At 38.7% G+C, this 26,538-nt stretch overlaps 1 protein-coding gene across 1 annotated transcript in view; it reads right to left on the reverse strand.

The window, feature by feature from the left end:
- Positions 1 to 66: 66 nt before the first annotated feature.
- LOC106939419 (dolichyl-diphosphooligosaccharide--protein glycosyltransferase subunit STT3B-like) overlaps positions 67 to 26,538 on the reverse strand; it is a 68,332-nt gene continuing 41,860 nt past the window's right edge. The window contains exons 2-3 of the mRNA XM_015021804.1: positions 12,627 to 12,735; positions 67 to 658 (exon numbers count right to left, since the gene is read on the reverse strand). Coding sequence (XP_014877290.1) covers positions 350 to 658; positions 12,627 to 12,735 — 418 coding nt within the window. The 3' untranslated portion in view covers positions 67 to 349. The remainder of the gene's footprint in view (positions 659 to 12,626; positions 12,736 to 26,538) is intronic.

A 26,538-nucleotide genomic window follows, 5' to 3' on the forward strand; every position in this document is an offset into this window, starting at 1 on the left:
AAAAACAAAAAAGGAAGTTAATTGGAAACAGCGGCCGAATTCCACCATAACCAGGCTTGATTGTACTCTAAAAGGTCATCTTATTGTGAAGGTGTGTGAAAGTTTTTCTAGTGCAGTTTGGATTCTGTGAACCACATGGCCTGCAAAGATCACCAGCTTTCTTTTCAAGGCTACGGATAAATAATTCAAGATGTGAAGCAAGCAAGATTTGAAAGTAGGGCCCTACTTTCCTGGCTACATAAACCTCGTCTCTTAGAAAAAAAGGAGACGGAGATGAGCAACGGCAGAAAACATGACAAAACTATTACTTGAACACGTATAGAAAAATGTCACTTTTTCTCTATTTAGATTAAGCTTTCAGTCTACATACCCAAAGGTAGTAGGTGAACTGCAGCGCAAAGATGGCGATGCCTTCGTTGTCGAAGGAGCCCGCCACAGAGCGGGAGATGTAGCCCGGGACGATGGCGATGAAGCAGGCTGCCAGCAGCCCTGCGCCCTGGTTCCACAGCTCCCGCGTCAGCAGGTAGGTGGAGATGGCCGTCAGGCCGCTGAACACGGGCGCCAGGAACACACACACATCCCGGATGTGCACCGTGACGTGAAGCAGGTTGAGGATGTAGTGGATAAGGCCGGCGGTCACCATGAGCCCTGGGTAGACCTGAGGGCAGAGACACACACACACAGATTAGAGCGACCAAAAAAAAACAAAAAAAACATGGCAGGTGAGTTGAAGAGGCTGTGAGAGGATTCACAAGACAATTTCACACAACATAAGCTTGGTGTATTATATTTTACAGTTTACCATAGAAATTATAAAGCAACTGTCAAACCCATGCATAGACTTTCCTATCTTAAAAAGTTGCAACAGATCAACATATCACAGCCTGTTAGAACGAGCGGTCGCTGATGTGTGGTGCAGGGAATAAAACAAGTACAACAATCAGGCTCTTTGCACATGACATTCAATTTGGGCTTCCAGTTGAACAGAAGTGCACACACCTCCATATTGCACATACGGATTGGATGTGGTGAGACAAATCGGATCAATTTTGTTCTCCGGTTGAAGTTCAAATCCTAAATGTAAGTGGCAGATTTAGAAATAGAAATAATCCAGTTTAGTTATAATGGAAAAGACGTCAACTTTACGACACAATTTTATAATGGTTGCGGCAGAAAACATGTAAATTTTTAAAACTGTTTTCACTGTGACACAAAGTGACCAGTAGAAACACAGATTGTGTTTCCTGCTCAACACTGTGGCTAAACTGATTGTGGAGATGCAGGTAAAAAAAAAAAAAAATCTGAAGATTTGGCAACCTTACTGTTTAATACATGATATATTATGATATACTATAAACTTTATTGCTAAACAAATAAATCAAAATTTAAAAATTATTTAATGAGAGGGAAAGATGGATAAAATCTATTCTAGGATAATGAATTATTTTTGCTTATCGGTTTTAAAGCAATAAGGATTATATCGTACAAATCACGTTTTTATGTAAATACTGTGCTGCAGTGAAATTGTGGCATTTTTAATTGAGGTTGCCCAAGCAGTCGATGACTATACTCCTTTTACGAGGAGGAAGAAAAAAAAAAGAGAGTAAAAAAACCCCAGCAAATGAGCAGTTTGGTAGCTTTTTGCAAGTTCTGCAATTTTGTTTCTTCCAAAGGCAGCAGCTCTGGCCTTAAAACTCAAACTCCAAGTTGAACATAAGTTCACACCTGCAGATTGCTTTTATAATGACTTATAAAATACAAAAAAGAAACCCAGTTTGTTTACAACTGTAAGGAGCTTCCAATGTGTTGAAAAAAGGCCATTGTTTCTAATAACTTTAATGCTCTTACAATATGTCTGTAGTGCGCAACCATTATTATAATTTTTTTAGCAAAGAGACCTTTTAAAAGGTTCAAATACACAGTCCCACGTCCCGTCTTCACAAATTCAGTGTAGTGGAAAATCTTCTATTTGTTAGTTTCTAATTCTCTTAAGACTCAGTGTGGCAGAACAGCAGATCTAATGTGTTAATTTCTCACAAAGTCTCACTGATTCAGACAGAAAATAAAATACTTCTGCTCTGTATTTGTTCAAAAACAGTCAGTAACTAATTAAACATAACATTTAAGATTAGCTTTTAGTCACTGGTAAATTTGAAGCTTGGTGGGTGAGCTGAGAACGGGCACAGCTGGGTGTTACAGTCTTTTAAATCCTCCACTTTCCCTGTAGGCCCATTAGCTCAGCTGATTTAAAAAGACCAAGTTGACAGCTGCAAACGGGCTTTGTGTTAACTTTCTTCATTAATGCATGATTTGTGTATAATAACAGCTCTTTTGAAAAGCTGCAGCTCATAAATGCAAATAAAATTCAGTATAAACCAAACTATCTGGGGCGTTTTTAGAGGTGAGGGGAACAATTACAGTAAATATTTCAGCTTAAAATGAATCTTCCATCATATTTATGGATTCGCTTTAGTCCAGATCAACCTTGCAGCAGAAGGATAATCTTGACAAACTAGTTTAAAAAGCGCTGAATGAAAAAAAAAAAAAAAAAGGCAGCATTTCTTCAGCAGAATGTATGATTATTAGCTCCTCCTGCTGAAATCGAATTGTGGCCCGTGTAGGTGAGGCCTCGTGCCCCCGTCTCCTCCAACCATGAGAGACGATCCAATTAGAGCCTGTTGTAGTGTACTAGAGATGTCAGATGCAAAAAAGGTTATGCATAAAAGTAAGTGATCTCTAATGTGTATTCAGTGTAGCCTCAGTCTATACTCTACTTCTCCTAATACACTCGTGTCTCTATGTTTCTAATTAGCCTACAAGATCCAAGCTTCGCCAGCCAATCTATTTCAACGAGAGCCGACTCTCTCTCTCTTGACTCAGAGGATTTGATTATGTCTATTGGAACAAATTCCCATCATTCCCTGCATTAATCTTATAATTATTAGCTAGTTTGAACTCTGTATTGTGACCTAGATGAAGGAAAAGTGCTACTGTTTAAAATAGGGCTTACAAAATAAAAATAAAAATATAAAAAGATCTAGTTTGGCTTAAATGTTTTGGTTTTCAAAATGAATATATGCTAAAAGTACAGAGTTCTCATTATGAAATGTTGAAAACCTAACAAAAGCCCTCACAAATTATGTATTTCAATTGTCCTTGTGGAGACAAAGAGTGGGTTATCGGCTTGACAGCCCGCTGTTGTTACAGGCTGGCACATTAAAGAGGCTTTCCTTTCTTATTTGCAGCTCAGAAAGAAAGAGCAACTGACAGCCATCCTCTGGGGAGAAGAGGGTGGGCCGGGGAGAAAAGGGAATAAAAAGACAAGGCCAACTGGACTGGTCTTAGCTGAGACACACTTCACTGTCACGTTAACCGGTATCAAGTCATACGTCCTCCAACTGGTGCGAGACTTCCGAGTGCTTGGAGGATTAATGTCATACACGATTAATGAGGGTTGTTGAGATGCACCATCTACCTTTGAATTGAAACACAGGGCAAGGTAAAGGAGAAGGGATGGAGAAAAGAACATTTTTGAGGACGTGTGAAAAGCTACAAAATAATAAAGACGACGTGGATATTAAAGATGCACAGATCAGAAATCTGTGGCTCATTTCTGATCTAAAGTTTCAACCTAATGATGAGAACAGCCAATTCATTATTTTCCTAAATTTTCTTAACTACAAAATGTTTTTTTTTTCTAGCCTTCCTGTTGATAGCAGTCATTAAGTATTTATGTAGTGAAAAGAGGCATCCTCACACTCTGTGTCTGTGTACTTGCTTAGCTTTTCTATTTGGGACCTTCTCTGGCATATTTACTAACCTTCTGAAGACCGATGGCCCTTATGAGGACCAAAGCCCGGTTCTAATGCTATGAACGCCGCTTGTTTAAGGTTAGGGGTTATGTTTAGAGGTATGGTGTGAATTATGTTTTTGTTAAGGTCAGGATTAGGAATATATCTGTTAGTTAGGGCAAGGTCAAGTGTTCAGGTTAGGTATAAAAGCAGCTATTGAAATGAATCGAAGACAATACAAAGTCTTATTATGGGCAGAAATACAAACGTGCTCATGTGTGAGCAGTCACGCTAAAACAGGTTTCACCATTTAAAAACGACAGCATGATATATTTGACATCTACAATTGTCTTCGACATCTTGGGGTGAATTCACATCAGCCCCGTTTAATCCAGTTTAATCAAACCCAAGTTCGTTCACTTAGAAAGTCCAGTTTGTTTTGGGAGGAGTAAATGCTTAATCAAACTCTGATTAATCGCCAGTTAGTGAGCAGTTGTAGGACTTCTGTTTTGCCTTTGGCCACTCCATTCTTGTTTACAGTTTATGAATAAGGAAGTTGATCTCAATGTCTTCTTCAGAGGTTTTTGGTGCACACACATGCTCAAAGGGTTTGATTCGATTCACAGAGCAGTGTGAAAGCAAACCGCACCAGCTGAAAAAGTCACAAATACGGCAATTTTGGTCCCCAATTTTGGTCAGTTCCATAACTGAGATTACTGGATCATCAAGTTTGAAAACATTAAAACTAAAACTCTAGTCTCCGTTTTAATTCTCTTAAAAATTAAGATTACTGACCTCAACATTCTGAAAACCTTTCTAAACAAGATCGACACAAAGTGACATAAAAGAGAAAGTTTGCTGTACTTTGTTAAGCCTTCCTGTTATCTGCTGAAAGTCTTCTCCCTTCCAGACATATCTTGATGTGTCATAGATGACAGCTTTTTAAAAAGCTTTTATGATTCCTCCGAATTTATGCATTGACGTGTAACATCAAGGTAACAGATACACATCAATTAGCACCTGTGAGATGCATTGTGTTTCTGCAGAAACAGAACAGATTACTGGACATTGTTGCCAGTATTTTGGAGTCTGGACTGGTCCTGGACTCCTCCGGCCAGCGTGTTAATGACAAGCTGCGCCTGCCAGAGCACTTCGGTAAGTGCTCTAGTCACTGAAGGGTTCTCCCTGATGCCTTCAGACACTTGAGTTCTGATTTTTTCTTTCGGTGCGACTCCCATTCTATCACAAACAAAAATATAGTTTTATCATTAATGATAAATGACTCACTATTGCTGCCAATCTTAAGCAAAATGTGTATTTCTAAAGGTTACCTCGTTATGAGGTCTCCACTGCATTTCTTAAAGGTATTAAACTAGAGGTTCATGATAAAAAGCAAGGTGCCAATAACTGGACATCTTACCTTGAAGCATTGGCAGGCCACCAGACCGTACTGGTGTAGGCTGTTCATTACAAAATAAACCCACATTTTCTGCCACTGTGAGCTGCCCTTTAGTGTACTTTCCTCAATGACAAGAGTGCACACTAAAGAGTGCCGTTACACCAATATGGCAGCAATAGTCAAAAACAAGGAGTGACTGAATGGCCCAGCAGGTAAAAAAAAAAAAAAACTGTCCAAACCGGCTACTAGCCAATTTCTCAGTTCACTGCTGGCGAATAGGAGAGGTGATATAAGCAATTGGAAACTAAAACTGTAGGAGAAAAACAGCATTTGGAAAAACTTTTTAACTGACGTTTTCAAGGCAAATGCTCTTCACTACATTATGGTTAGAACTGAGGAAAAACCCAACTCTCATCTGCTCTCCTCCGTGTTTTAAAAGCACAGGCTTAATGCAAATGAGAGCTCTCACACAATCATTTTATGACTTTGAAAGCAGTGTGGGAGGTGAGGTAAATACCATGTCTCTGAAACATGCTTATGTTCAAAAAACGATTTGGCTCAGTCATGCAAACAGAGCTGCATTTTCTCAATTAACCTACACACTAAATAAGTGAGCTGCCATAAGAGTGCTCCAGTGTAAAGTCACTGTTAGTGGTCTGAACCATTTTTAGGCCAAACACCGTCTGTCTTTTGTTTCTCATTTCACTGGACTACAAAAGTCAACCTTCAGATCTGGGAAATTAAATGATCGTTTGTTTTGAGCTTATTTGGTTTATATGTAGAATATTTCAGATTACATACAACTTGAACTCAGTCTAACTTTTGACTCAATGATTCTTCAGTTCCATTTTTATTATGGTTTTGCTACATCTTTCCATCTCCTGGAAGCTGTAAAACTTTGCATAGATTAGCATGTTACAGGGAGATATTTGCATTTAGCATGACCATAAGAATGACCCTCCTGCCTGGCATCAAAATGTCTGTACTCTATATGGCAAAACGCCATTCGCCATCTGGCACTGCACTCCTGCCAAGTCAACTGGGAGTTCTCGAAGACCTATTAATATTCACATGCTTTTAGACTTTATTTTCCCAAGGCAAGTACGCAAACACAAAATTACAGATTGGTTTTAGTCTTACGCATAAATAAATACACAAGCATGAGCTTGTTAATGGCTATAGAAAAGCAGCTCAATAGAGATCAAATGAAAAATGCTCATTTTCGCAGTGAGCGACACTGAACGGCCCTGGTTCACATTAATCCTTTTTCAAAGAAACTACATAAAGCCGAGCCTCAATGCGCCACACATCCTCACAAGATACAACTCACTTTTACAATCAGTTAAAGTACTTTTGATAGGTTTGTAAAACAACACACCTTGTACGTAAACTGTTGAGTACATACATCTTTTCTAGCTGTACTAGAAAAGATGCACTGCCCATTGTTTTAAGGGTCAAGAAACATTTGGAGACCAAGCAGAAATCGTGTTGAAACAATCATATTTTAGCTTCATAAAAAAAGCCACATGGTCTCTAAAGTTGTTCTGCAGCAAGCCAAGACCTGCATACCATCATGATTTGCAGCTCATCACAAACTACACATCCAAACCAAAGCTGTGGGAGTCTGGTCAATACAGCGCACAATGATTCTTTTCAAACCTGTTCTATTTCACTGCTTCTGCTAAAATCCTCCAAGGTTTAGGTCCAGTGACTTGTTCCATCATTGTGCACAAGCAATTAGTGGTAACACGCCACTTGACGTTTGCTAACCTCTTTAACTCGAGGTTTCTGCTTGTATACGACATGTTCGTCATGACTTTTACTACATGGTTTATTTGAATTACTCTTGTATGAAAACAAAAGTCAGATCCAGAGCACAGTCCAGAGGTCTAAAAATCAATACAGCACACCAAAGAAAGAAAAATCCACCTTAAAAAAATGCTCTTTGTGATGTGAATATCCCTTTGAACGTATGCGGATGCAATCCAAGACCTCTAGCCAACTGAAGTACAGGATCTGACATTTGCTGACATGAAAAATAAAAAAAAATAAAAAAGGAAAAAGTGAAGCACAGAAGTTTTTAGTTGATATCAGTTCAGGGAAACCTTCCAAATGAGTCATTTTAGCACAATTTGAAGAATTTTTTTTCTTGGCTTCTTCTTTCCCCACTATATCTTATCACAGATAGTCATTCCATCATATAATTGTTTTTGCACCAATATAAAAGTAAAAGAAGCATGAGGGGGGGAAAAACTGTCAAAATGAATGCTTCAATCCACAGAGCCCAGACATTGTGAACGACAAGGCAGCCCAGACATTGTGAACGACAAGGCAGTTTCTCTGGAAAATGTAGATGATTGAAACGTCCATCAAACCATCAGAGCCAATAGAATACATTGGTGTTTACAAAAACGACAAAACCATGATCATTCACCAAACATAGCAAGGCAAATTAATTTGCTGTAAAGCGATGGAATGTAAAATCACAGAGTTAGACACTGTTAGGGAGACAGAAAAGGCTGAAAACCATCAGGCATCACTTCATTTAGCTTCTTAGTGTGGAAATGTCATCTTGTTGTGGTAGAAAGTGTTTGTCATTTAGACAAGGCTTTCTCCATTATGTAAATATGTAATATGTTTATCGGTTGACGCATAGCCTTTGTTTGAACTTATTTTGTTGCTTGAGTTATGTACCTGATGCCCCTAAGCAGCCAATGTGAGTTTTCTTTTAATTTGGTACAACAAAACATACATCCATGTTGTCTAATTTATAACATCTTATGAAAATACAAAACATTTATTTTAGCTCATTTTAAAAGATTGTTTTTAGTCTTTTGTTTTTTAAATAAAGTTAGGCTTGGTTTACTTACTAAAACACTAACGCTTAAGCTGCCATGACAGCACACTGATTATATTTTTATTTTACTGCATTATAAAGCTAAATTGTTTTTAGATTAAACTTAGCATTGATTGACTTCATTACCTTTAATGCAATATTAAGTCAGAGTATTGTTTCAGAGCAGTATCGGGACATTACAAAAACAAAAGCACGTCCTTGTTTAAACTAACAGTACATTTTTATGTTCAGCCAAAACGTCAGTTTAACTGCTGAAGGCCATTTTCCAAAGCAAGAACATCCCTAATATTAATGAATGATAAATGGATAAGAGCAAGAGCTCTCTTCTACATTCTAAACCCCACGTCTGAATGTCCTCTACCTTGCATGCTAATTTTAAATGTCCTAGAGAAAAAGGAAAATACTTTTAATGCTCAACTAAATTTGTGCAGAGATCAGTCCAGCACAAACTAATCTGCTCCACATGATTAATGTGTAAATTATTCAGCAATTCTTTCCAAGAAGAAATTAGACGTATGAATAAAACTGTGCAGCATGGAAACAAGGCACTAGTTGTTTAATTTCTGCAAAAGAAAATAGCTCGCTGTGCGACAAAGACGGTCTGCAAATATCATGAAAATTAAATTGGGACTAAACATGTTCTAATTCTAATTACCTGTCTAATCACGAGTTTCAGCTTGAGCCCTGTGGGAACAAAGACCTAAACCAAGTAGCCATGAACTGTAACAGAACCAATAAATCTATTATTAGATTGCTTTGCAAATGCAATTACCAATAGCTGATTATAACCTCTCACAACAAATGAGGACCTTTGGATTCCAGCTCTTTGAGAGTTTCTCACACACTATGGGGAAAATGTCAGTATACATCCCGACTATATCTGATTGTTGAAAAGTAACGCCAGCTCGGTGATGAACACCATTAGCATGCCTCACCATCTTAATGTGAGGAAACGATGCTAGAAAGTCCGATTGCAAGGCTCCATCTCATCGTTTGAGATGGACTCGGTGCTGCCAAGACGTTGGGAAACGTTTTCACATTTATCTTGCACTGAGGACTTTAGATTATAAACTCCTGCTGCATCATTAAGGAGTCCAATTAGAGCTCAAGAGCGTAACCTCGCTGCGTCCATGAAACGCGGTGGGAAAGAAAGGTAGCAGGTGGCGTTGTAATAGATGGAGGGAGATGGATAGACCTGAGGTATTTAACACAGATGAGCCTCGTAGCTCGCTGGTTGTCGAGTTGATGTCAGGAGAGCAAATTGCGAAGAAGACTGAAAGCAAGAAACAACATGCTGAATTCATAAAAGGACTTCAACACAGTGGCTGTTGATGTGAAGCAGGGACGCCGTGGCAACCGAGGGGAATCCGCAGAGTTATTTCATCACAACTGGATCGTGACTTCGTTAATATAATATAATGCAGATTAATCACATTACCTATTGTGACCTAAAAGCCTCTCTCCTGCGGAGGGTTGCTTAGTCCAAAGCAGCGCGGTGTTGGTCACAAACACGAGTGAAAAGATGAGAGGGGGATGTCAGGCTGCTGTGCTCAGTGGAAAATTTCACTTTAACAAACGCTGCACTGGACTTTTGGATAAAACGAAGCTACCATGTAGCCAGTTATTGCAATGATGAATTATCCTTCCTCCAAAGCACAACCCAGATAATGTTTTGTATCACTCCTCAAATTCAGAAGTTTGACATTTTGTTTGTCAATTGTTATAACAAGTTATACTGTGTCATTTAACTGGCAAATACAACACAGCCAGAGCAGTAATTAAGCCAAAACTGTACAGCAAATATGTGTATTTTGCATTTAGGATAATAAAAAAAAAAAAAAACTGTTTTTAAATATATTTTACCAAGAACTCAAGCGACAAGTTTAGCTTCAGCCTCTAAATGGTATAAATCAGTGGTTCTTAACCTGGGTTCGATCGAACCCCGGGGGTTCGGTGAGTCGGTCTCAGGGGTTCGGCGGAGCCTCTGCCAGAGAGGTAAAGACACTCTTGTGTAAAGTCGTGATGACGCCCCATTTTGCCATCACTTGCTCCAGAGGATCACGTTACATTGCTTAGCCAATCAGTGATGCGGGAAGGAGTTCCACTCACAGCATGGATTTGAACTTGTGTCTTTAATTACTTCAGTAAAGCTCACCGTTTTTACCAAATTATATAGTCTAAATCTGCTCCTTAGTCACATCTTTTCGGGGTTGGTACTGCCTCTAGTGGCGTGGGGGAGGTAATACAACTAATATAATTACATTAATAAATCAGAATACCGCTAATTATTTTCTGTGTCGAGGGGGGTGGGGCTTCGGTGAATGCGCATATGAAACTGGGGCGTTTGGTACCTCAAAAAAGGATAAGAACCACTGGTATAAATGTTTCAAATTGTGGCACCTTCAGGCATTTGGGAAGTATGATCTATGATAAACCAGATACACGTGTATTCTTTCAAATAAACTCAAACATTACAAATAAAATAATTAAATATTTACTTGACATGATATCATCTGGATGACCCCAAATTGCTTGAAGCAGCAGTGCTGGTGGTGTATGCCAACATCTAAACATGAAAAATGCAACAAAGAAATCTCTAAAAGATGTTCTCTTATTTTACTGGCATAGAAATTATTTTATTCCTAACTTACCTAAATGCAAAAGGCTCAGACTGATGCAGCATAAACCGAGGAAAAAAGGTTTAAAGAGTGTGAATAAATATATGGTTTTAAATGCATGTCTGTCTATTCAGATTTGATTACATATGATAGAAGAGTGCGTATACTAGCTGGCTTATAGAAATGTATCCTAAACAATGCCTGAATGAATGAATGAATGTGCTGTTCAGCTCTGTGAAAAGTGTCTGACCCACCTCTGAATTATTTAGATTTCCAAGAAAACAGACTTATCTGGTTTTCAGCAATACCACTTCAAGCCTTTCAAAGAACTCTGCTGCTGTTTTGTTTTTTCGCTCAAGTCCGATACCTGGATGTCTGACGGCATTTTCACAAGCAGACTGTCAAAAAAAAAAAAAAAAAAAAACTTTGCCCCCCCCCCCCCCTCCCCCCTCCCCCATTGCTTTCATAAAAAGAAAACAACTCCAGAACATAAAAAAACACCATTTGGTCTTGTTAAAATGGAGTTTCTGCACCAACAAAAAGCTCCCCAAAGAGCACTTAGATAAAAACAAAATATCTCAATAGAGTTTGAAGCACATCAATAAAAACAGTTTAGGAAATTTCACAAGGACAAATGAAGCAGCAGCAGGCTAATAAAACTGTACAACAACTTAACCGCATCTAAAAGCCTTGCTCTTAAGAAATCAGAAAATATTGCAAGGAAAAGCAACATACTTTAGCTGAGCCATTTACCGGATGTCATGTCTGCAACTAATAGCATTTGCTGGTGCCAGACTCCTATTCTAACCATGTGAAACAGAGCTGTACATCCATCTAAAATAAAAAAATAAATAAAAGAAAACAAAAAGAGAAAATGCAAATCCCCCACCCTGTCTAGAATAGTTTTGGGGCAAAAACTTAAGCATGTTGTCTAAGGAATTATGACACGACATCATCCGAGACAAAATTATTGTTTTAGCTTTGCTACTTTTTAAAAGCCTTCATGAAAAATGTCACAAAGAAACACTTTCAAAGATATTTAAAACCCTACAAAATGTTGCCAAGAACAAGATCTGACTTCTTGGAATCAAACTTCAAACTTTTCTTTTTTTTTTTTTTTTTTTTAAGGGGACAAAGATTTTTCCTCACTTTTCCAACTACATTTAAATCTTTAAACAATATGAAGATTTGATACAAATGATCTTACTTTTTACACTGGAAGTAGCCATTTGACTCACCGAAAGCTATTTCTAAGCTTCATCTGATTCAGTTAGAGTAAGAATCAAGGTCATTAACATCTTTTGATACAGATGTTAATATCTCTCTGTGAATGCATTTTTCACAGTTTTGCAAGGAAGAAAAAGGAATGCAAGGAAAGATGACAAGGGAGAAAGTAGAAAGAAAACAAGGAAGGAAAAAAAACGAGAGAAAAGAGAAACTGGTACACAAAAAGATGAACATGAAGGAAGCACCCTACATTTAAAACAGGTGGGTGAGCCAATAAAGTATGGAAATACACATATTTCTCTCCACTAATATTTTTTTTCTTCCATACTTAATCCATGCCTGGAAAATAATTTAAACAACTGTTCTACTTTTCTGGACTCCATAGGAACCCTGGTTATAAAAACAAATCGACAATGACAGAAATATTGCAGTAACTTTTTTTTTTTTTTAGGGCAGAGAAAACTTCATGATATTGTTATATGGAGAAGCAAAACTCTGGTCCACTTTTCTTTTTCCAGAAGGAAAAAGAAAATGTAGACACCTTACTCTGAAATCTCATTCCTGCCTCATCTGCTCACATAAAACAAGAGCACTGGAGCCCACTTTCCCCAGCCAGACAAATTCAGGTCAAAACAACTTTATGGGCATCGTTAAATGCAGCGCTGGATGCAATAAACAGAAGAAGAAAAGCGGAGCTTCACAGCGCGATTGATTCGTTTCAAACAGACACTCACTGTTCCGCCAACAATCCTGCCCAGGGGGTACCAGGCCCTTTCGTCAAACCAGTTGAGGAACTCGTAGAAGCCATTGGTGGTGAGATGGTGGGTTGATCTGTAGTTGAACCTGAAGCAACACAACAAAAGCAGAAGAAACAGAAACGGGTTATTGTAATGCAGAATGTAGTTGACACGCTCTTGTTGGGATCAAATCGTCTTAGGCGGAGATGAAAGCAAAACATGAAGCAACACAAAACAGATTATTTTATTCAGATTTTAAGAAGGATCTAAGAATATTAAGCTGCTTTGATTTGTTCGAAGTGAGATCAGTAAGTTCCTCCATTCACAAGCTGAGCCTTTGTAGTGACGCCAAAAGCTCCGAGGTCAGGCTTTGGTTAGAAGATCAGACGGTTTTACTCGGGATGTGACGACATTAAACAGGTTTCGGTTTTCCCTCCTAATTCAATAAATCAATCAGGCCGTGGGAATAAATGTCAGCGTTCTCACTTAAAACATGACCCAAGTCAAACCGTAGTTGAGGTAAGTCGGGAGGGGGTTGGAACGCTGTCAAGCAGCTGAGAGAAAGAGCCGACAGTCTTCTGAAAACTGCCACCGAAGAAAACGGAGGAACTCAGCGGCAGCTCCTCCGCCACACAGCTAATTAATTTGGGATGCATTGTGGTTTGAGCACAGGCTAAAACGGATGGTGGAAAATACTCCAGGTGCAAGACAGAGAGGAGTCAGCTAAAGGCCAATTACCTGGGAGGTGTACAACAGAGTGAGTGTAACCTTGTCTGTGAAGAAAAAGCTCTTCTACACCAGAGAAATTCTTTGATTCACATTTCATCTAGTCTTATTTAATCATCCCATGAGGTAATGCTGCGCTGAGGAGATCAAGGTGCTGCTGATCTCTGCAAAAGAAGCTTATTTTATATCATTATCCTCAGTCAAGCTGAAGAAACGCTCACACCGAATATACGGTCACCTGTCAAAGTTCTCCGGATTTTGCCACTTTACCACCGCAAATGTCACCGCACTCCATCTGATGAGCTCACATTTATTCAACCTCCCTGTTGCTTTCTGAGTCAGCACTTTCCAGACAGACTCCTGCCCACTCAAACAGTACCGACTTATTGCCTTTGATGCAACGACGACACACACTCGTTAGCACATGCTATCCACCAACGTCGATGCTTCATGTACGCCGTAGCTAATACAGAGTTTCTGCAAGTTTCATAAACTCAAATGTAAGACTTAAGATATTTACTAAGACCATTATGAATGAAATTTAAGACAAAGTCATGTAATAGTAGATACAAATTTGCACTTGTTCATGATAAACACAAAATGGCAAGCTAGCTAGGATATTTTAGCAGCTAGTCAGCAGAACAAATTCACAGGAAGCCCTGTTCTCTTCTCTAAAACTCCCAGTTTTTCTTTCCAGCATGGCTCTGTTTAACTGCGTCCATCTTCACAGTTAAACAGCTACAGATGGATGGATCAGAAAAGCAGCTCGTAACATGATGACGTTCTTATTTTGTTATGAACTTCTACAACTTTACCTCGCAATAAAACAGAAAGCAGCCACAGGCAACACTTAATTTGAGTAAAGGAAACAAAACAAAACACTATTTAAAGTAATCAAAAATCCAACAAAAGTAGAAGTAGTATTGTGAAAGGCTAGTAAAATCTGTGAATAGTGCTTTTCCTTTGGGCTTTTGCTGGCAATCATATTCCTCAACAACCTGAGGCTCCGACACTGACAGAATAGCCCACCCTACCTGCAACTGGAGCTACTCAAAAGAAAATGCAGACATAGTAGCTCACTCTTATGGAAGAACAAAACTTAAATTTCTCCATCAACTTGCCGGATGTCCATGCAGATGATCTAATGACCTCAAAATTATGAGAAACCCCTACGTATGGGGCATGTTTCCCCATATGTAGGGGAAACATGCAGCTGGCAAAAACAAATAAATATAACCCTAGAACGCAAGATAGCATGAAATGGGGTCAGCCAGGTGTGCGAGCGCTTCCACAGAGACGCTCTGGAAGTAGATGGAACTGGTCAGGTTCTTCAGCCTCATTGTTCAGCGGTTGTCAAATCAGCGAGGCATAAACAAAGCCAATTCAAAGCAAAGTCTCTAAAGGCACGACTCTGCTCAGTGCCAAGCAGAATCCGCAAAACCCATTTTCCATTGATCTCATGGACAGCTGAACAGATCGGTTCATCCATGCCCCTGTCACGTCGATGGGACGGATAACGTGGCTCTGCTGGGCACATTAGCAATTTAATGCGTAGCTGCCTATGTGGTTTCAGGCCACAAAGCCTTTGATGACTAGCAGCCTCTTAGCGCCAGCGAAGATGAGCAACACTAATACAACAACACTCCTGGGTGGATGTTTGAAAGGAGAAAAATGAAGCTTATATAAACTCCGTACATAAAATCAAAGAGCAGAAATATGGAGCAGCTTAGCTTCGCCTCCCTTTCAGACACCTCCGAGGGCTGATTCACTGATTAACAGCTTCCTGGTAAGATGAGGTCATCATTATCAGCGTGACTAAACGAGCTTCATCGCTACTTACAAGCTACAGTATGCTTTTATTCAATATCAGCTGCGCAAGTGCGTCGCAGTTCTCTTCCCCTTTATCATCAGCCACACATGCAACTTAAGTGAATGATCTGCAGATGACCTCAACGATAAAAGACGGAGAAACCAAAACCCGAGCCGAGACACCAACTGGAGCGGAGCATTATGGGAATCCATATTGGTCTTTTTTTTTTTTTTTTCCTGGTAGGATTGCAACAGTCACGTGTGTACAATAAATCCTGCCGAGGGCAGGATGTAATGTTTGGACCAATCTTTATTCCATCAGTGTAATCCCCACCTTAGCTCAGCTCAATCTAGCCAGCAACTGTTCAGTGTGGATGCTGATAGAGAAAAAATGCAAATTAAGCGACTTTCGGTATCAGGGAGGTGGTTACAAGGGAAGTCAGACGAAGCACAGAGATTTAGGAAGCTTTTTAAAAGGAGTGTATTTTTACGTCTCGTCAGAGTTCAAAACGGTGAAAGAGAGAGCAAACACTCAACAACAGGAAGGCTGAATAGAGTACTAAAGTTTCTATGCTTTACACTCTGAACTCTGACCCCATTTGCACTTTGCACTAACATGCATCCCAAGTGATCTAGTCATGTCTGGACAGTGCTAAATAAACTAAATAGTATTTTACCAATTATAATTGGCGGAGATGTTTAAAAATATTGATTTATCTCGACAGCAATAACCTGCAGCTGATGCTTATAAACCATCAGAATCTAAAAATCATCTTTGTGATTGTTACTTTTACTCATTTTCCACTTTTAGATCCAATAGAACAGAAAAAGATATGAACATCAGGGATCCAAAACAATATATCATCAAAAGAATATTTGTGTTGTGGTGCTTTACCACTTCATTATTATCATGCTGTAAAAAAATGTGCACACATTAAACTTTTGCATCAGTATCAAAAGTGCAAACACACAAACGTGTTAAGACAGTCTCCCTGGGGTCTTACCTGGAACAGAGAGTATGTTCCGAGTAATTCAGCCGTGTCAGGACAGCGTTAAATACATGAACACCGTGAAAACGCATCGGGGACGTTTCCTTCAGATCACCTTCAGAGGTGACCTGGGACTTTTCTGTCTGCTTTAGTTTAGCGATCTGAATGCAAACTAGCCAGGGACACATTAAAAGGACCACCTACCAACTGGCTGAGACTCCATTCAAGTAACAGATTCGCCTACACAGCTTTAAGAGAAAAAAGAAAAAAGAAAGAGAGAAGAAACGACATCAATTAAAGCAGCGTTGCTAAAAGAAAAGCAATTTAACAGGTAAACATATCTCCCCAACAAGTACAGTTTATTAAGGTTTTGGAGCCGACTGAAGGCGCATTCACATTTACGGTGACGTGCAGCTGAGTCATTGAACTGTTTTATGGGTTTAATTCCAAATGGGGCTGAGGATGAGTTTTGTAAAATCCACCATTATTTATTCATAACTTAGAAATGGGTTTTAGGCTAAATATCTAAGCTAAAAATTAGACTGATAATTGAAAGTTAAGATAATGCCTGAATAATAATGCCTCTGAAGTTAAAGAAACAGCAGCAGACCAATTGGTCTCCTATTTGCTGCTCAGCCAACAGACCACCCTGTGACATGTCTTAATGCTTATTGGCAGTCAAACAGGCTAACTGTGATCTGAATCTAGGTTACATTTTCCAAATTAAAGTGAAGATCTACCATCTTTGTTGTGTTCAAACCTAAATTTCTCTTTCAATGTTGCTAGTTGTGCAAACTATTACGGTAAAGTGGAAGAGATGGTTTAAAATATCAACTCCAGGATCATTTAGTCTTATATAATACCAGAGCTCTGTTTTAGAGTGTCTACTCAGACAAAACATTTTTATGTTTTATATGACCGTTCTTTAGGAGCAACAGGACAAGTCAGAACAGCCAGCCAGTTTATCCATCATCAGATATCGGACATTTGGCTAAATCTTCATCTCTCTAGTCACCAATCTTGATAATTATACCTGATATTAGATCCCAGAGCCCAAGATGTTCATAGAGAGAATGTTTTCTTTTAACCAGCCAATCCCATCAACCCAATATTCAACAATATTTAATGGGGTTTTCCTAATTTTCCCAGACAACAATCTGAACTCCATAAACTAGACTGCATCACATAAAAAACATTTTTCTGTGAGTCGAGGCATTTATTTGGGTGTCTGGAGAAACTTCCATTTAAAAAACAACCCTGCCGCTCAATTTTGGGATTTCTATGTTGGAAAATATCTCATTTGGAGAGCTGTCTGGCTTTCCAGGGTAAATTACACCACAAGCCCAGCTCATCCGCCATTTTGATCTCCTCTCAACTTCAAATCAGGCTCGATTTTCTGTACCTCTGAAGGAAGAAGCCAACAATCCTTGAGCAATCTCCTTTTGCTTGACAGTGCACAGCAAATTTTCATGAGGATTTACAGGGGATAAGGCACATTTATCGAGACAATTTAATCAAGTGTTAGAGTTTCGAACCAATCGGTACAAAATTCACCGTTTTGGGATCACAGCTTCTCCATGTTTTATTTGTCTAGCTTTGATTATGTCGATGAAGTTTTCTATATTTCAATTAAAACTGTTCAGCTAAGAAAAGGCAATTTTATATAAGAAAATCTAGCAATCAAACTGAGTCAAACAAGGAGATCAATCATGACAGCTTCTTCCATGTTCACAGGAAAAGCCACCCAAATCAGATCCCATTTTTTTTGCACATTTCCAAATCCCGCCAAAAAATCTAAATTGTGTCACTTCCATATGTGGTACTAACGCCATACGAGTCCTGAAAGTGCCGTCACTCTGAATCATCATGTTGCATTTCATTTGACTTAAATTGACACGGTGGCATCCATCGTTATTTGCCCAGACATTGTGCTGCTGTGTGACGTCTACGTTCTTCTGCGCTTGTGCATCGTAAATCGTTCAGGCAAAAGCCTCATTGCAGTCACATTTTTACTAGTAGTATGAACGACCACACAAAAATACTGCACAGACGTAAACTTTGATTACTACAAATTGCAAAAAAAATTTAAATACTGAGACGCCTAGAAACTATGTCCATTATGAAAACAAAAAAGTCATTAAATATGAATTATGAAATTCATATTTGCATACATAATTCTCCAGAATCTGATATTTTCAACTTTTTTGTAAGATGGATAAAGTCTCAAAATGCAAACTTTACTAACTACCTTCCTGTTTCCACACTTCAAATATGATAAAATCAAACTTCCTGCTTTCCAGGAATGCATAGAAACGTCTGCACAATAAGGGGCAAAACTAGAAAAACGCAAACTCATTAATGAAGGAAACAAAAAAAAAAAACAGGAAAAAAAAACACTAGAATAAATAAACAGTCATTCTGGAGTAATTATCATTGGGATAAACACAATGGTTTCCAAGCTTTGGTTTGGTAAATGAACCAGCTGGCCTTAGTAATACAAGCAGATGGTTGGGTTTTTGTTGCATGTTGAGATCTAACATCAGCTCAGCATGCAGAGAGCCAACAATGCATGCTCAAAAGAAAAGCATCATCTCTGAAAGCCTCATTTTATTTAAGTCACATTCCTATTAGCATAATACCTTCTACTGTCTCTACGCTCTAACTGCAAGTAGAACAGCCCATAAAAAAAGAGCAGCTTTCAATGAGCATTGTTTATTTCTTCCAGTAGCTCTGCGTTCTGACAGTCGGCATATACATTCTCACATTCATCACTTTGGTGCGTATGAAAAATGAGGTTGGCAGGAAGGGGATTATGCACTTCCAAAATAGACCATTCTGAGGCATTTCTTAGTCTAGGTGGTAGGTTTGCTGTAGATCAATATCCTGTCGTCTGTTCATATTCCAGTGACAGACATGTGTGATACTTATGATTTGAGACTGGATCTGTTTCAGTAAACAAACTGCTATCGACAGCCTAATTATTATTTTACCCATGCATGCAGGCTCTTGGTTGCACCCATGTACAAGCAGCTTGGGAGTGTCTGTCACCGACTTTTAAGGCCTTTGAAGTGATACGGTGATGACACACACATGCTAATTAGCACATGTTGTGCTGCAACATTTGAGGGGATTTTTTTTTTTTTTAGTCTGTAGCTGATGAACCATTTAAAATAACTATAATATCTCACACACATTTGTTTAAGTTTTTGAAACTGGCCTTTTTTCCCCCCCAGGTTATCAAACATTAGAATCTCAGACTGGCCCCTGTCTGAGGTATTGCGGGATCTTTTGATTTCAGTTAAAAGGAAAAGATGAAACTGTGACATTTACCAAAGGAATGGATACTTGGATTCTTTCCTTCAGGGAAAATGTTGGCAAACGTAACGTTTTTTTTTTTTTTTTTTTTTAAAAAAAAGGGAGACTTACAATTTATTACAAGTCAAACTTCTCTCCCTTTAAAAACTATAAATAATTTAACCCATTTTTATACAATTAAGCACCACTGTGCTGGCTATACTGCAAAAAATATATGGAGCAAAATATTCTAAGAAAATCTAAATATAGTGCACAATTTTTTTGGCATCATGCATCATCAAGAAAAGTAAAACTTGTATTTTACTTGGAATTAAATCATTCAGGCAACTTTTAACAGAATGATTCAAACATTTGGTCATCTGCAGGCAACCTAGTAAAGCCAGAGTCAAATCTCAGCATGAAGCTGAATAATTTTAATATTTTTAAGATATATTAGTTGTAGAACAGATACCACAAGGCTTAGTTCTGCGCACACTGCATTGCAGAGCAACTTCACTTCACAGGACAAAATAGTGAAGTTTAATCTGCAGGTACCTGCAAGAGTTCAGGGGGTTGCGGAAGCCGTTAGAAATTACAAAAGGTAGGTTTGCTGCACCGCATCATTTCACACTTCACTGCACTTTACATTTTGATCTCGGCAGCTACAACAACATTTGGGATGTTAATAAATCAACGTCCTGACCCACTTGGCTCTCTGTTGTGTTGTCGCAACGAGGAAGAAGCCGTCTGGTCAACTGAGTTCGATGTTGACAGCTCTGACGTCTTCATCTTTTGTAGGGGGGAAAAAAAAATACCTAAAAGATCAGAAGAACTTTAATTTGCTGCTTAGAGTGAAAACTAGCTTGTGGCAACCAATTTCCACCAACTGTGATTTAAAAAATAAAAAATATGAATAAACCCCAAGTAGGAAATAAAAAACAGTGCAGGTAAGTTTTAGTGTGAGTCGAGAAGGAGGTTTTATTTATTGGGTATTAAAATTCAACATCTCATTGTTAGACTGGCATTAAATCTCCAGCAGAAAGACACAAAAGCCTTTTATGTTCCCTTTTTTTTCCTCCATCCGTCATCCATGTAAATTAGTTTAAGATATAATAGATTATCGTTACAGATGGCAGCCTGAAATATGTAAATTCCTCCTAAAAGAAGGAGAAAAAAAAAAGTTGTCATCGCATATCGATGACTGAACTTATAAAAAAAAGGGGTTTTATTCAGCATAAAGGAGCAGTTCAGAGTGAAGGGCGGAACGGAAAGAGTTATTTCTAGGGACACGGTGGGAGCAAAGGCTCAGCAATAAATGCACCTTGAAATAGCCTGTGACAAGAGGACGGAGACGAGGGTTCATTCCCGCGACGTCTGCTTCCAGACCATCAGCTCCTACAGGATTGCGGGCCGACGTGCGGGGAATTCATCAGGGACAGAACCGCCAGGAAACCGGGCCTTCTGTCCAACGGCACCATTAAGGAGCGAAGCATACGATTAACCAACTGGGGTTCGGCGGGTATCGATCAGGACTCGGAGGAAACGCGACACATCTGAACTTTAAACGGTAACTGTTGCGGAGAGAATCTGATCCGAGTGGAAGGAGGTGCGGGGTGAGACGTCACCCAAAAACTTTCGTCTTGGTCCCATCACCGTTAAATATTCGGACTGTCTGAAAACATAAAGCTCAATCTGTCAGCGACTTGCTTCCCTGTGATTTCCCAGCAGCGCTGCTCTCACCTCAGACGACCAGAAGCGCAGCGCAAGCAAGACGTTCTCACGTAAATCAAATCCCCTCCGAGAAAAAGGCCAGGGAGAAAATGGTTCGCTTGTGAAAAGATACAATTCAGATGTTTTTGCAAGAAAACAGCATTGTTTTCTTTTTTTTATATAAATAAATATTTAGGGATATCCAATCAGATTATGGCTGACAGTCTTTTTCCATTGATAACACTATTCACCATTTTTCAATTGCTCCATGATTCAAAATTACTTTATTTTTAATAAGAAATTGTTTTTTCATCTACAAAGTAAGTGTGAACATTTTGCAGCTTAAAGTATGAATTGTGCCAAAAATGTCTCCTCGATTATTACAAAAAAAATAATGTACTTATACATTTACAAAAAACGCAATTTCAGATAATGATATCATATATATGAAGCAATTCCATTATAAAGTACAACGTGCTCTGCATAAATGTCTTTTTGATGGTTTTTCATATCTTAAGCAATGTAATACAACTTACAGCACAATAATCTGATATGTAACCTAATTTTAAGCCTCAGATGAAGCTACTTTGTCTCACGCGGCGGTTGGGAACAATTACAAGGAGCACTCATATTTTACCAATACATTAATTAAAAATGTGTGGAGAAATGACCAGATCCTGTCACATTTCCAAGAGAGTAATTGCGACGCCTGATATTTAAATGTCACTGAGCAGCTCAACGCTTATAGCCAAGAAATGTCTCCATGCAAATCTTTAGATGTGTATAATTATCCTCCAAGAGGAATGGTTTCACAGCCCGGATGTCGCACGCAGACCTAAAGGAGACTGCAGAGAGTTGCACCTCCCGTCTGTCTGAGGATCTACGAGCCCAGTCTGTATTCCAGGCTCTGCCGGAGGAATTGCCACCTACAGTCGGAGCTCAACAACAGCCTTAGAAAAGGCTGCATGTTGAGAGACTCCACCTTTAAAAGGCTCTCTGGTCCCAGCTTTCCCATCAAACCATTATTTACAACAAAGCTCAGGCTCCATTCATAGTAAAATCATCAGTTATTTCCAACTACGCTGCGAGTTCTCTGGAGAGTTCTTGTGAAGTTCTGTTGTTTCTTTGTCATACTGGAACTTTTTAAAGTAGCAAAAAGAACTTCACTGAATACAAAATGTGGCTTTCAAAACAACCATTTTCATTCATGGAAAAGAAAATTAAAATATATCCAAACCAACTGTCTGTTTTATTTATTTTTTTTTACTTTACCTTTATCTCACCAGGTAAAAACAAATTTAATTAGATCCAATTAGATCAGGTCCTCTTTAAAAAAAAAAAAAAAAAAAAAAAAAAAAAACGGTGAACTGGCCAAGAAAAGCAGCAGCATTACGTCATACTGGACAGAAAAAACATTACAAATAAACTGAGAAATTTGACACAAAGTTTATTTTTACACTAGCAATTTAAGAATTTATTCTCATCCAAGAAACAAGAAATGTAGTAGTAATCATCAAGGATGCACCGATTTGAAAATTTAGTTTGATATTCATATCTGATATGAATGCTGCCGTTATGGCCAATAACTGATGTGTCCAAATATTATAGATATTTCCCTACACTTTCAACACGGTGCAAGTACTAAGCTTTGCCGTAAAGTTTTGAAAGGAATGAGGGGGACTGTAGTCCCCAAATTTTGGGCTGTAATTAATGATTTCAGTTTTTTGTCTCCTTGCAGATTTAACTGGGGGGGAAAAAGGCAAGAACTGGTTAGGAGAATCCAGTGTTTTAGGAGTCTGGAATGTGGCGCCTTCCATGCCAACGCTGCAGGTTAAGTATTTTCCTCAATTCTTTCTAAAATGTTGCAGAGCCAGTGAGCCCAGGCTGTCTATAAAAAGATGGATTCAGAGGCATGGAAAGATTTGTGCTGCGAGTCCATTTAATAGGTAAGGAGGGAGATGAGAAATGAGATGCTCCCAAAAGCACAAAGTCACTGAATTTCCAACAGTAGGATCTGAATCAAAGAGAATGGATGAGAGGAACACCAATTCCACATTTAGAAAAAAAAAAAAAAGGAGTCCACTGGGATGCAGAGCTTCTCTTTTATCAAAATCTACTGTTACCACAGAGCAGAAATAGGGAAAGCACTGGGAGAGAGCCAGGCAGGAACAGCAGGAAGTGGTGTATCCCAGAGACAGGGAGTAATTACTGGCACAGATAAGAGTGCTGCAGTCATAACAGGGAACAAATCAATGGCTGATATCTGAAATGCAAACATTTGAAACAGCAACAGTAATTACTGATCTAATGATCAGAGGCTGAAATCTGGGCTGACAGCATTTTCAAAACAGCTAATTTCTTGTCATTTGGCGTTTAGATGAAAACCCACTAGCAGGTCTACCTACCATCAGGTTCATTTTTGGTCAATACAACATGTGCACAGCTTGAAATTTTACCAATGTGAAGGTGAGCTGTTCAATAGATCAAGCCGCAATTATTGCAATATCAATGTTTAAAAAAATAGCAACTCCAAAGGATGTAATATTTCAGGTTCCATGCATGCACGCTGTGAATGCCGATAATTTATGTAGCGAGCTGCACAGCACAACCATGTTTATATTTTTAGTTGCCGACAACCTAAAGCTCAGACAATGGTAGGGGAATTGGGAGGATTGTAAATATAGATAAACAAACAAAAAGAAAAATGAGTCAGGAAAATGCATTTCCCCCAACTTAACATGACAAAAACCTTAACCATGCTCATCACAGGAGTCTTTGGCAGGAAGAGTTGCAACATGTGCAGAGAGAAATGGGATTCTGAACTTGTGTGGTCCAAAATGCTGACAGGGTTTTGATAAAAATCTTGAACAAACTTCCAGAAAAATGTAAAACAGCTGAAACACTGTTCCTTTAAATTAGGGCTAAAAACCGAAATAGAGTTGCTTTTTAACCATAATAAATGAAACACAGAGCAACATATTTTATGTGTATTGATGGTTTTGATGATGGCACTCATCAAAATGTAATGTCTGCTGCTGGTTTTCTAAATTGTTGGCTGCATGGCGTCTTTTGTGACTTTGTACATTTGTATTTTTTATTTTATTTTTTTTACGTAAAGCATTTTACATAAAGCATTTTGAACTGCCTTGCTGCTGAAATGTGCTACACAAATAAACTTGATTGATGGGAGAATTTAAAGGGAGCGATATGAAAAATTGACTTTTGAGCTTTACATGATATAATGTTATTTCCTCATCAAAAACTTACCTGGAGTGTCGATTTGCACATTCATGCATACCTGAGGAATCCTTAAATTGCGCTGATATGGGAGCATGGGAAAGGGTAGGAAGATCTTAAAGAGACGGAGGCCAATTTAAAAGTGTCCGATACAGCTACGATGCAAAGTCAAATTCCTTTCAAGTTCTTTTGATTTTTACAGCATTTTCATAAAAACTAAGGCAACATTGTTACTAGACTGCTATAAAATGGAACTATGTGCCTTGGTAATGCATAATATCCCCCTGCTCCAATGTGAAATGGCTATATTTTTTTGTTGTTTTGAAATATTAGAGAAACGTTTAACAGCAGAGCTGTGTAACCACTGCTCATTCACACACACACACTGGGTGACGCAGTCATGGTCCCAATAAAAAATTTAAAACTATTCATGGCAGAAAGGCTGCTTAAGGGTGTTTTATAGTCACAATAAATGAATGATTTATTAATTATAACACGGTTTTTAGAGTTTTCCCTTCTCAACTATTAAGCTAGACACCGCTTGAACTCATTTTGAAATGACACTTAAAAAATGAGAATCATCTGAAAGAGAACAATTAAGTGTCCATGACAAAAGGTTTCATTTGTACACACCGTTCAATAACCTGGAGAAATTTTAACTGTATGTTCAGATTTTCAGTAATGGTGAAAAACGGCCCCTTTTTATAACTACTGTTATTGTACGGATGAGACAGTTAAAGTATTTGTCATTAATTAGATGTTCTTAAAGAGAACTGGAATGGGAATGTCTGAGCTTTATAAAAATCAGGTATTGGACACAAAATCGCAAATAAAAGATGGAGGATAAAACCAAACTAGAACTGTTAAAAACACACCTGCAGATTACACCATCAACATAAATGATTCTGCAGGATAAGACACTGTTACTTCTCCCCCTCTGATCATAATCGCTCTGCTTGGATCTGTAGAGTCATTGAGAGGCGACGCAGGAAGTCAGGAAGACATTTCTGCCTCATTGGCTTAAATATCAGAGTAAGGTGCTCTGCAACGTCCGGAAGAGACGATGCCTCTTTCCTACACGGCTCCTCCAACCCCCCTCCCATTCCCAGCAAACTCGACAATCATTAAGACAGTGTGCCTACATCATATTACAAGTTATAGCTGCCCCAGAGCTGCCATGTCTGCATGAGCAGGCATGCCAGTGTGATTCCAAAATCCTCTGGGGTCAAAAATTTGCTGCAAGGGCTGAGTAATTATATGCCGTCCTCTGTACCACCGAGGTCTCCTCATCATTATTTCCTAACACATGGCTGCATCTGCTGTTTCATATTCTATGGCTATGAGATGTAATGGGAAAGAACAGAGGAGCGTGCTTCTTTCTTCCTCCCCTCTGTTCTTCCCTTGCAGTCGTGGTGACGAAGCGATGTTTCACTTTTCCACAGGTCAGTCTCTGGGAAGGCTCAACTCCCAAACCGCACTGTCTTTTTAAAGTTAATGCTTATAAATTCAGTAGAACCTATGCCGATGACTTCAAATAGAGTACGTGTTTTTCTTTCATAAAGTGAGGAGCAGAAGGCAGACTGACGAGTCAATGCCAACTTCTATAAAAACGAAAAACATTTTAAATCCAAAAAAAGACTTCAGGCCTTAGAAAGGAATATTATAATAGGGCTCAGAGCTGCTGCAATAATAAATAAACCAGGTAGACATTTATGATCTCAGTGAAGTCAACAATTCTGGAGTACAAAGCAAACTTTTTATATCGCACTGATGATAAAGCCAAAAAAAAAAATCTGATTCAATAGAGAACTATTGAGTGTGATTGATTTTGGACCAGAGTACCTGGAGAGGACTCACACAGGCACTGGGAGAACATAAACACTCTGAATCAGCATATTTCTATATTTATGCATCTTCTTTTAGATGAGTTGGTCCAACACACCTGAATCAAAGGTTTGAGGTCAGGGTTCTGCAGATGACCTAGTTTTTAAGTTTATCTGTACAGCACGTTTCAGGAACAACACAGTTTAAAGTTCTTTACAACACAAAATTGTAATACAATAGCCCAATTAGGGCTGAAACGATTCCTCGAATGATTCGAGTACCTCGATTACTAAAATTCCTCGAGGAAAATTTACCTGCCT

The sequence above is a fragment of the Poecilia latipinna genome, unplaced genomic scaffold, assembly GCF_001443285.1.
Source record: "Poecilia latipinna isolate Pla-1442-1.1 unplaced genomic scaffold, P_latipinna-1.0 Scaffold2867, whole genome shotgun sequence".
In the NCBI taxonomy this organism is placed as follows: Eukaryota; Metazoa; Chordata; class Actinopteri; order Cyprinodontiformes; family Poeciliidae; genus Poecilia; species Poecilia latipinna.